At 39.6% G+C, this 12004-nt stretch overlaps 1 protein-coding gene and 1 long non-coding RNA gene across 2 annotated transcripts in view; both read left to right on the plus strand.

Moving 5' to 3' along the window:
- The window catches only part of LOC309718802, a 120920-nt gene that overhangs the window by 33744 nt on the left and 75172 nt on the right, over nt 1–12004 (plus strand). The gene's annotated exons all lie outside the window — the stretch shown is intronic.
- The window catches only part of tacr1a (tachykinin receptor 1a), a 53591-nt gene that overhangs the window by 27670 nt on the left and 13917 nt on the right, over nt 1–12004 (plus strand). The window contains exon 3 of the mRNA XM_082554362.1: nt 9279–9429. Coding sequence (XP_082410488.1) covers nt 9279–9429 — 151 coding nt within the window. The remainder of the gene's footprint in view (nt 1–9278; nt 9430–12004) is intronic.

Genomic DNA, 12004 nt, shown 5'->3' on the forward strand with positions numbered 1-12004 from the left:
AAATTACTGTGTGTAATTTGTCAGTGCAGCTGTGACCTCCACTGAGTAAGGTTTTATTGATTTTGCTTGTATGTCAGTTAGGTGATATATTGCAGCTTCCTTTCCCTAAAGCGTCATTCATCACTTAGAAATAAGAGCCTGCTCGGGCCCTCTGAGCAGAATGACTCTGTCAAGGAGTCGATCTGGTAAGTGTCATGTCGCAGCTCCAGTAGAAATCTAGACATAACATCCTGTGTTACTCGACCACTCTTTCTAGAAAGGCCTGTTCCACAGTGTGAACCAAATCTCAGTGAGGAAGTCTGTTAATATCAACAAAAGAAGTTCCATAATCAATCGTGAACTTCTGCAGCAGGAAATGTGATCAAATGAGTCTCTAACTAAGCTTCTAAACTACTACAAAAAGAACATTTTACTAACCACACAGCTACTAAGTGCTCTATATATTCAATGTATTTTATTTTATTTTTTTACAAATATCAACAAAACTAACAAGTCGGAGAAACTCAAATACACCCAAATACGAGGCCATAACAACCATTATGAACTGTAAAACGTGCTGGCATTGGAAATGCTCCTCCTTTAGGAATGTGGTCAACTCAGGTGGAGGAAAACAGCTGCGAGCAAGAAACAAACCTCCAGCTTTTTTTTTTCAGAACTACGACTGTGCTCATTAATCTGATTTGTGGAGATGGCTTTCATCTCAGTGAAGCTGTATTTTAATGGCATTTGAGTTTGTAGGAAGTGTAGAATTTTAGAGTAATGCTACAAAACTGCCAGCCGAGACTGATTATACACGAATGTTAGTGACTGGAGAGCTGCTTTGTCAACAAAACAGGAGCTTAAATAACTGGATATTTGAAATCATATTTGGAAACACTGGCACACAAGCACAGACTCACATACAGTACAAAGCAAGAACCTATAAGAAGTTTCACAGAGAATACAAATGACAACAAAAGTACCAAATACTGAGAAGAGAAAAACCACAGATAATCTGTCAAAGAAGGAAAAGACTATAGCGATGATTGGGAAATGAGAAACAGGTAGAAACATTCAGGGAATTGCAGAAGCTGAAAAATAAATGAAATAGTCAAAAAAAAAAAGATGTGTTTAGTCCATAGGTTCTCACAAGGTCAAAGTAAAAAAGATTTCATATTTATTTCTAGATTATTTGTTCGTCGTATCTTCTTTCCTTCTCTACCTTCATGTAGAGATGATCCAGTGTAAATCCTGCCATTTATTTGGGCTTTTTGTGACTAAAGTTGAACTTGATTAATGATCATGCTTAATGATTAATGAAGCTATGGCTATTATTGTAAACTTTTCATATGTAGATCAGCAAATTATAATATTAGTCAAAGATACCCAAGTAAATTCAAAGTGCAGTTTTTAAAGGATCATTTCAGGTTTTAAAGGAAATCCTAAAAGGTTGATCATTAATATGCAAATCGTCATGACCATTGATCAACAACCACTGATCAAAGACCACTGATCAATGGCCATGAGTACCATTCACAGCGAGTTGGGGAATGGCTACAATCACAGCATTTTAAGATGGCGAAAGATGTACGCTTAGGCCCCCTCCTCGATTCAGAGATGGTCTTTCCCTTTTCACGTAAATGGCCTCCTTGACTCTGCACTCAAACCAGGGTTTCTCCCCATTCAGGATGTGTACATCCTCATCATTGAAAGAGTGTCCACTGGCCTGTAGGTGTAAATAGACTGCAGAGTCCTGGCCTGACGAGATAGCTCTTCTGTGTTGTGCCATCCATTTAGCCAGAGGTTATTTGGTTTCCCTGATGTCTAATTATCAAGTATCATTGTGCAATGTACTGTTTATAAGGTTGGGGAAACGTGCAATCAGCTGAGACTGAAGAAGTCACTTGGATGAGTGATGAAACGTTTCTCCCACTGAAAACGCTACGTCCAGATGAACAGAATCAACCTTTTAGGATTTACTTACCTGGATGATTGAGCATGCATCAAGACTTTTTAAAGAAAAGCGGCTATTCAAACCTACCTCACCCTGTGAAATAGCCCCAGTCTTGTTAAATTATGAGTTAACTGTGACCAACCACAATTATGCTTGGAAATTCTCAGTCTCAGTTAGACTGAGTGTTCACTGGACAAAAATGGTATCCATGAGATAAAAAGAACAAAAAAGCTTGTCTCACATTTGCTGATCATCTTGAGGAACCCCAAGACTTTGGGGAAAATAGTTGGCAAAAAGTTGAACTTTTTGGAAGGTTTGAGTCTCGTTACATCTGGCATAAAACTAACATAGCATTTCATAAAAAGGAGATCATACCAACAGTCAAACATGGTGGTGTGGTGGTCTGGGTCTGCTTTGCTGCTTCAGGATAACCTGCTGAGATTAAGAGTTCTTCTTTCTACCACAACATCCTGAGGGAGAATGTCTGACAGCTCAAGTACATGTAGTACACCAAAACACATGAATGGCTAAAAAAAATAAAACAAAATTCATCTTTTGGAGTGGTCTAGTCAAAGTCCGGAGTTATATCCAATTAAGATGCTTTGGTGTAACTTTAAACGGTTTATTCCTGCTTGAAAACCAGTGTGACTTAAAAGAAATGTGCAAAGAAAAGTGGGCCATAGTTCCTTCACAGTCAGAGGAAAGACTCACTGACAGTTATCATAAACGCTTGACTGAAGCCCAACCAATTATTAGGTTTAGGGAGCAACTGCTTTTTCAAATTTTTCAATGTTCAAGGTACACCTGTGGGTTTAATGTTACCTGCTGCTGAAGGTTCAAAACCTCAGCGGCAGAGTGGCACGACTTGCAACACTTTTTGTGATTTACTGTTGAGTATTAATTGATGTTATGAATTGTGGGACTGCATTACCTCCTTCATGTTCATAAGAGATGCTTCAGTGTGTCCTCCGCAACAAGAGATAATAAATGAAGCACTAAATCACCTTTCCTGAGTCATGTTACTGCAAATATACACAGTTCTGGGGTCGCTGCTTACAGTTCCTCAACCACAAAGACAGAAGGTAAAACAACCAAAGATCAGGGGGAACAGAAACAAAGAAAAACCAAAATACAAAATCTGGCAACACAGAGAGAACCAGGCCTGTTAAATATTTTACTGACCCGATAAAGGAGCATATGCACTGAGTGTATATCAGACATTTCCATTATGTGTGTAATGCTGCTTAATCTTGGCGGCTTTCTGCTATAAGACTCTCCTCAGAACCCACAACATTTATCTATTACTGCTGCTGAAATACTAAGTCGATAATGCCCAGATAACTGCAATATATAAACAGCAACAGCACACATAGATAGTAGCTGGTGTTTGTGAGCACCAGCACAAGCTTTCACACCTTTAGAGAATATGTGTGTCAAGAAATGATGTCACAGACAGATTTTTTCCTTCCTGTCTGCAGCAAAAAACCAGCCAACAATGAGCATTTAAGCCACACAAATGATTTTATTTCTGGAATATCGACACCGATTTTCTTTTGTGATTTGTCGGCAGCCATTGCAATGAACACAATCTTGACCGTGGCTCAAGATTTGGCAGTTCGTCTTGTAATCAGAAGGTTGCCCGAAGGTTGCCGGGTTCGAGCCCCGGTTTGGACAGTCTCGGTTATTTACTTCACCCGTTGCCTACTGGTGGTGGTCAGAGGGCCCGGTGGCGCCAGTGTCCGGCCTCTGTCAGTGCACCCCAGGGTGGATGTGGCTACAATGTAGCTTGCCATCACCAGTGTGTGAATGCATGTGTGAATGGGTGGATGACTGAATGTGTAAAGCGCTTTGGGGCCCTTAGGGACCAAGTAAAGCGCTATACAAATACAGGCCATTTACCATTCTGTAACTGAGTGAAAAGAAATCTAAAATGGGGGAAAATACCACAACATATTAACACGTGGGGAGGTTTTAAACGCTGACCCACAGTTGGTTCACCTGCCAGAATTACACAACTATTAACCAGATAATTACTTCTGCTCTGAGCACTGGACATAAATATCAAACTGTAAGTTAATTTTCTAAAATCTTGTGGTGTATTCATCAAAGCCAAAATGGTGCAGAATGACAGAACCATGCAACGTGTGGATTCGTGAGTCTATATATCAGCTACTGAGTATTCACTGTTTTCTTTAATATAAAATGGACAAAATCATTAAAATTACATTTGCAGCTTTCTAAAGCTAATGTAGCCTCCATGTTAGGCCCCAGTTTGACAGAAAATATAAATGTAAAAGAATGAATATTATGAAGTTAGTTACACAATTCCAACATGTCCAGATATAAAGAAGATTGTTTAATTAAAGTAACCTTTTAACACTTTTCCCTAACACCAGTAGGACAGACTAGAGATGTAAAAGCTGAACTGTGTTCAAATTGTGGAAGCCATAAATTTCAATGATAGAAATAGTTCTCGCATAGTAGTTCACTTCAGTCCTCTGTCTTAAAGTGTTTTAGTGTTTTGAAAGAGGGTGTGATAAATTGAGGGTGGCTCTTCACTGTGAAACCAAAGGACACTCCACACTGAGACAGTACAAAACTAACATTGCCATCTCTTTTGACTCTGAAGATCCAAACATTATCCACTAAGACTTTAACCTAGCAATAATAATCAGAAAAGGTTTAACTGGGGCTAAGGATCAAGTAAGCCAAATGGTAAATTCCCATAAACCATCTGCACAGTCGGTCTTCTTTTCTAACAGGTACATCTCTGTTTAGACATAATTCAGTTATAAGGCACTTATGCTTTAGCTTTATTCTCCATATTCTTATGTTTTCTTTTGTACATAGTCTGTAGTAGCTATTTAAGCTAGTTTTAAGCATGTTATGACTTTATTTCTTACCTTCAGTTTGGAAGCTAACAGGAAAAAAACCTAGTCACATAGGCCTGAAGACCAGCTAGCAATCCCATGGTGACCTCCAGAAAAAAATACTCACTTAAACAATCTCTAGGTCCCTATTACTGAGTCTTTAGCTGTCGATTTCACATCGACTGCCAGACGTCTTGAGCAACCACATGCAATCGTTTCGGGAAATATTCCTTGTGCTAAAAGCTGTTGGTTAACAGGGTATCGCCAGCCAGTGTCACTGGAACAGTAATAGCTAGGGATTCAACAAGAATCATGACCATAATCATAAGCATACAAGAAATGAGAATGTTTGAATGTGGTGATGAGGGAAAATCATCATAGTGAAAAAAGACCAAACATTTTAAAAAATGAAAACTAAGAAGTTCAAAAATAAACAGAAAAGTAAAATCAGCTTTAATGGATAAACCTGACTTTGTGTAGCTACTTTGTTAGTTTTGGGTATCTAAATTATGTCTCTGTGGACTCTCATTTATTAAATGGTTAAAAAAAAGGCCTGTATTTGTATAGCGCTTTACTTAGTCTCTATGGACCCCAAAGCGCTTTACACTACATTCAGTCATCCACCCATTCACACACACATTCACACACTGGCTACACTGTAGCCGCAGCTGCCCTAGAGCGCACTGACTGAGGCGAGGCTGCCGGACACTGGCGCCACCGGGCCCTCCGACCACCACATTTGACATTAACATTAGTGGATTGCTTGAGTCATTTTATTTCATTGATGGATTTCATTACATTTCACTACACTGGTTATTTACACAATGTAGAGCCAAAATGTAAGCATAGGAAGCTTTTTTTTCTGTGAAGCTGGATGTAGTAATAAATTTAAAGCCATTTCAAGTATGCTAATCTGAAGCTTAAGTGAGTGATTCAGTCAGATCCTTGCTTGCTTTACATGTCTGCATCATAATTCATTGTCTAGAGAGGGGAGACCGTATGAAGGACCGCTTCAGAATGAGTGCATATGCCATATGCATCTGGTGCCATTTTTGGCAATGATGTAAAGTCTCTGAAGGCTCTTTGAATAAAAAAGCACCACATGAAGACAGTTTTGAAACACAATGGGAGGCCATTTACGTCTGTGAGTCAGAAAGCTCACCTTGACATCTTTACCCAGGGTGGCACTGACAAGTCTTACTGACGTGAATGCTTATGACATTAAAGCTAAAGAGAGGCTGTAAATTTTAATATGTGAATTTTAATTGAATTTTGCCTTGTTCAAACAGATATGTAAAGATAGTTACCTTATGATTTAGAAATGATTATTACCTTTAACATGCATTTTCATTCAGGGATTTAGCAAGCTATTATGCTCAAAAAATCGAGAACTGACGCCAGACATAATAAGCAGAGGAAATATTTCATGTGTTTACGTCTATATTCACCAAAATATGATGGTATCTTGCACTATAAAGTACTTTGAGGCAACTGTTGCTGTGATTTGGCGCTATATACAGGGTGGGCCATTTATATGGCCCACCCTGTATTTTCTGGATACACTGTGCTTTTTCAGCATTCAAAGATTGATGACACCGTGTCAGAGCACTGGCTATGAATTTCAGAAGGATCAGGCCTTAACTTAACAGAAAAGTTAGCAACAGTTCTTTTCCTATTACAGCTACATCCACTTCTGTCGTGCCTAGGCTGCTCTCTAGGGCTGGGTATCATCACTGATTTCTATAATCCATTCGATTCTGGTTTTCAAAGTCCCGATTCAATTCAACTTAGCCTCAGACAGTCAGAAATATTATAATTCTGATCATTTATCAGTACTGACTTCTTCAGAATTGTGAACATCACAGCAGATGCCTTTGTGTGAAAGTAACTGAGAATAAAACACAGAAAAACATGAAGGAGATTTTCCTGGTCTGGCTTTTTATAGCAGATAACCTTAAAAATATTCTACAATGTTCTGCATATAAAGTTTAAATTTCTTCAGTATTGAATAACAGAAAAAATAGGCTTTCTTGTCTGAGGTCATTTAAGTGAAAACAAGAAGAGAAAAAGACAGCAGCCACAGCGCTGTAAACAACGGTAGACTGGTGGGTAATAAGCGAATGAATAATACAGAAAACAGAGATTGGAGACGGGAATGTGTTCTTGAAGTACAGAGAGAGATAGAGCGAGAGCTAGCTGTGCATGAAGTCGTGGAAGCAAAACAGCAAAATTCATGACGACATTGATCAAATGTGAAGCGCAGTTTGCTGCTTCTTTTGCTGTTGGCTCGGTAAATTTTGGTTGGAGAGAGACAAAACCTGCAGCTCAGAATCAGCGCAAAAAGACGTAAACACAGCGCGGACCGGACGCATCAGGATCGCTAAGCTCCGACTGTGTGTCCGTCTACAGGCCGTCGGGTGAGAAAGCCGAGAAAGACAAAGTTGCGTCTGTCCGTTCTGTCTTTACGTCTTTGTGTGGAATCCGTGTACCTGCTCTCATTTGCTGTTTGGTTGTTGTTGAAATGGTTTTGTGAGCTTTAATCTGAGAATCTGGCGTTTCTGGCAAAACACAGTTATATTTAAAAGTCGATTCAGGATTTAATGAATTGATATCGCTTTATTCAAGCTACTCACCTCCCACTTCCACCTGCACTTTCAACTGGACCACGGTCAATCAGAGAGGTCCCGCCCCTGACTATCTCTGATTGGTTTAGTCCACGATAGGGGCAAAATGTGTGTCTGTTGTTGACCACAGGGAAGGTTGCAGATTTTTTTTTTTTTTGCTATCCGAACAGTTGGTCGCACAGGTGCAACCAAATATTTTTTTTTAGTCGCACCACTGAAAAATTTGGTTTTGTTTTGTTTTGTTTTGAAAAATTTGTTTCAGGTAACATCAACTCCTGACTCTTGCAAACCAAAGGAGGTAACTTAAGCTGTGAAACAGGACCTATTATACATTATCTTGTTTCCTGTTAAATGTATGTATAAACTGGGAGAAACAAGTTGTTTCAGCTGCTGTTGCCTTCTTATCTGGCCATTCGTCTCCAGGCTCTAACACCAACGAGGCATTTTCACCCAGGGAGCTATTTCCTCTTTTTCAGACCAGTCTCTGTAAACTTTGGGATGATTTTGTGGAAAAGTCACAGTAGGTCAGCAGTTTCTGAAATATTCAGACCAGCTCGTCAGGCACCAACAACCATGCAGAGTCTAGAGTTATTTAAGTCACCTTTCTTCCCCAATCTGATGCTCAGTTTGAACTTCAGCAGGTTGACAGTTATAGCCATTACTTTGGCTGATGAGAAGTGGGCGATTGCATCTCTATGTCTGTACTCCTCAATCTCTGGTCCTCTACTAGAGGCCTGGGAGTTTGAGGCTACTGAGCAGCATCTTAGGTGTTCCTTGAGCTGCACTCTTATGGACTCTTATAACCTTTTTTTTTTTTAAGGGAAATTATTTTAATTCACCAACAGTAGTAATGGGTTCACTTCAAGCCTCACTCTGGAACAATGCACAAATTGAGCACTACTTTGTCTGTTGATACAAATAAAGCTTTCGAGTCCATTCCAAGAACAGAGCTGCCAGCTTCAAACTCTTTAGGCAAGGACAGCACAAAGAATTGGTCTGAATAAGTGCATCCAAAAGGTACACTTATGTGACTCTGCACCCGCATGCCAGAGTCTAGGACTAAGTCAGATTACAAAATCCAGTTCTTTCACTTTTTGATCCAACAGGTACCAGGGCAGGTTAGTTATGCAGCATAAGATGAAGTTCTTGCTCCAAATCCTACTTCAAAGTGCAAGTTTCTGGAGTATTGACTGCTGTTGACTCTATGTATTATTCTAGGGCAGGGGTGTCAAACTCAAATACACAGTGGGCCAAAACTGGAACAAAGTCGTGGGCTAACATTAATATTTATTGAAAAAAAATCTTCCTCCAGATATAAGAATGAATATTTTCTTATGGACTCAAATACGTTTTGCTGGAAACCTGAATATGGAACAAGCAAAGCTTAATACTAAACAATATATATATTAGCTGTATAATACCAGTAGGCCAGCTCTAATAGTAATTTGGTATGGCCAAATGTAATTAGGCTGCGGGCCAAATATGGCCCGCGGGCCAGAGTTTGACACCTATGTTCTAGGGTCTAACCTACAATATAAAACACCTTGACACGACTGTTGTTGTGTTTTGGCTCTGTATAAATAAAATTGAATTGAACTGAAATTGAATTGTTGACTGATTGATAAAACATATGAGTTCAGCATATGGTATCACATCTTGTGCCTTGTCTTGACTAATTTGTGCTGGAGTGGCTGGGAGTCAGTTAGTCATACTTTAATCCTGGCTGCTCTACAGTTTTTCCATTTACCATGCAATACATGCCAATGTGTCTGCTTTTACAAATGCATTTACTTATTGACTTTATTTGAATAGATAAATATTTTTGTAATAATATAGAATATGTGTTTGTAGGTACTACGTGTGTGTGGTCATCCTCATATATTCATTTCCACTGCTGCTGATGGGTTGTGCTTACCTGGTGGTGGGACTGACACTCTGGGCCAGTGAGATCCCTGGGGACTCCTCTGACCGCTACAAGGAGCAGCTGACTGCCAAACGCAAGGTAACCTGCCTACTGGATTTCACCACTAATGTAATCAGAATATTTTTGTGCTCTGCAGCCCTGAGCAGGATGTGACTGATGTCTCCTCGTGTAATAAAAAAATCATCATAGCATCACACACCTGAATCTGAGTTCTCAGTCCTTTCTTCTATCTTAGACTGTTTTTTTTTTCAGACCACTTTTTGCTAATTTAACCAACTGCAGTCTCTTAATCCACTCTTTTCACCATTAGCTCTTCTTCTTGCTCATTAGGTGTAGAAAACCACGACTCCTCCGCGGTAAATTCTTTTGTCACTTTGGTGAGCCACCGTCTTTAACAGCAAATATGAGATCACTTTCATTTCTCCAAAACCTGCTGAGCTAATTGCATTCTCAATAACTACACCCTCAGGAGTTCTTTGTGGTCAGTGCCAACTTCTGCTAAAGTTTAGCATGCTAGCAGGGCATTTTTTAAAATAGAGAGTGATTAATGTGTCAAATTATCATCTGTTTATTCTCTCTTAAATGCCAGTGAGCACTGTCTGTCTTGGCAGCGCTGACCGTGTCTCATGATCTATTATATTTTTATTTTGCCCCAGAAAGATTTCAAAGTAGCTCAGAATTTTCTGCACAAACAGATTTGTTGGCTCTGCTGGCCAATGTCTTGTTAAAATGACATTGGTGAATGCTGAGTTCTCAGTGGAAACAATCGATGCAGTGCAGTTTGTAATCTCATCATTAAGAGATAACAAATGAAGCCGGAAACTGACAATACCTGCTGTAACACTGTTGTGAGTACTGGTTTTCTGAGACACGTTTTACTGGCTCACTCTCTTATTTGGGGAACTGCTCTTGCTAATCATGGGGAGCCTCAATGGGGGTGTCTGTGTGGATTTCCTCTGGGTGTTAGACAGCATATTGAGTTCATCTATGACTCTATAAACTCAAAATTCTCAAAACTTACTACACTGTGTAAAATATCGATAAAATCAGAATGTGGCGATTTGCTAATCGCAAAAACTCAAATTTAATTCACACTAGAACATATAAAATGTATTAAATGTGCAAGCTTTCAATGTCATAGGGCAGGGGTCAGCATTTGGACCCGGTTTCCACGCAAAAGAAAACACTCGGAGCCGCAAATACTTTACTATACTACATCTAAAATGAAGATAACACTGTATATATTGTTTTTTACCTTTATGCTTTGTGTGAACAACTAAGGTGTGTTGCTTATGAAATCCATGAAGTGCTACAGAGAAAATTACATTTTATTTATGTAATTAACACATTTTGAACTCTTAAAGAAATATAACAAAAGGAAAGACACCCAGCTGAACTAAAATGATCCATGTAGCAAACAAAAACTGTTGTGAGCCGCCACCCTTATATTGCCTGTGGGCTTTTGGAGCCTTGACCTGACTTTTAAAAAATAATTGGAAAAAAAAGCACTATGCTGCTGAAAAATGAAAAATAGATATTTGCAAAATTCTGCCTAAATATGTATTTTAATTGGTTAATGTGTGTGGCGAGGTGTGGTCTGCAACACCGCTGCAGGGGAGGCGGACGCACCTGAGCGGCACCCGCAATCACGCCTCGCTGCCTTAACGTCTGTGCTCTCTCTGCTGTTGTGTTGGTATGTGTCGGGCTGTGAGCTGAAAAGCTACAGCCGGCTGTGTGCGTACAGCAACCGTGTGAAAAGTGGTCAGTAAAGAGATGCTGAAAAGCGTGTTCATGGAAACATCGTTGGGTCTGCCGTGATAAGTTTACAATGGGACTTCTGCTCCTGAACCTCTGCGCACAGCGTCTGCAAATCGGGGCTGTACGAAGTCACTTTCATCTTTACGCAGGACTGTAAGCTGTCATCTGTGAGGCGTGAGTGGCGTTTGTTTTTAACATAGTTCACGGTGGAGAACAGCTGCTGACATAATGTGGATCCGAAGCTCCATAATTGGCCTACCTGGGGTTGAAAGTCTCGATAAATGCACGGCGTTTCGGCGGGTAAACCGGCTTTCGCGAGTGTGACGCTTATTTTGAGCGATGAAAAAAATAATAGAATATAATTTTATTTTTATATTTCAATATCACAATAATCTTCCAATTTAGAACTACAAGTTAAAAATGAACTAACATAAATAAAATACACTTCAGCTAAATGCTTCTAATTTATTTTCCCAAACCACGCAGAGCCGCACTATAAGGACTAAAGAGCTGCATGCGGCTCGGGAGCCGCAGGTTGCCGACCCCTGTCATAGGGACTTATGTACCCTCATACCATCAGAAATATAGGCTTTTGAATAGAGACCACGTCAGATGGTTCCTCTCACAGGCATTTTTCCAAAAATGAATGTTGAATTTTGATTCTTCTGTCCACAGACAAATTTTCTGCTCTATCTTAAATGAGCTTTGGCCCAAAGAACATCTATCAATTGGGAGGTTAATGGAATGATCTCTGGCTCCTCCATTCCTTTGTGTCATTGAACAAGAAAATGAACCCCAAGTTACTCATGATACATTCATCGTGAGTAACCTGGGGTTCCTTTTTAGATGAATGGATGATTTTTGCTGAAATCTTATTTTAATAATAATGACCTTA

The sequence above is a fragment of the Aulonocara stuartgranti genome (genome assembly GCF_965226115.1).
Source record: "Aulonocara stuartgranti genome assembly, chromosome: 12".
Classification (NCBI taxonomy): Eukaryota; Metazoa; Chordata; class Actinopteri; order Cichliformes; family Cichlidae; genus Aulonocara; species Aulonocara stuartgranti.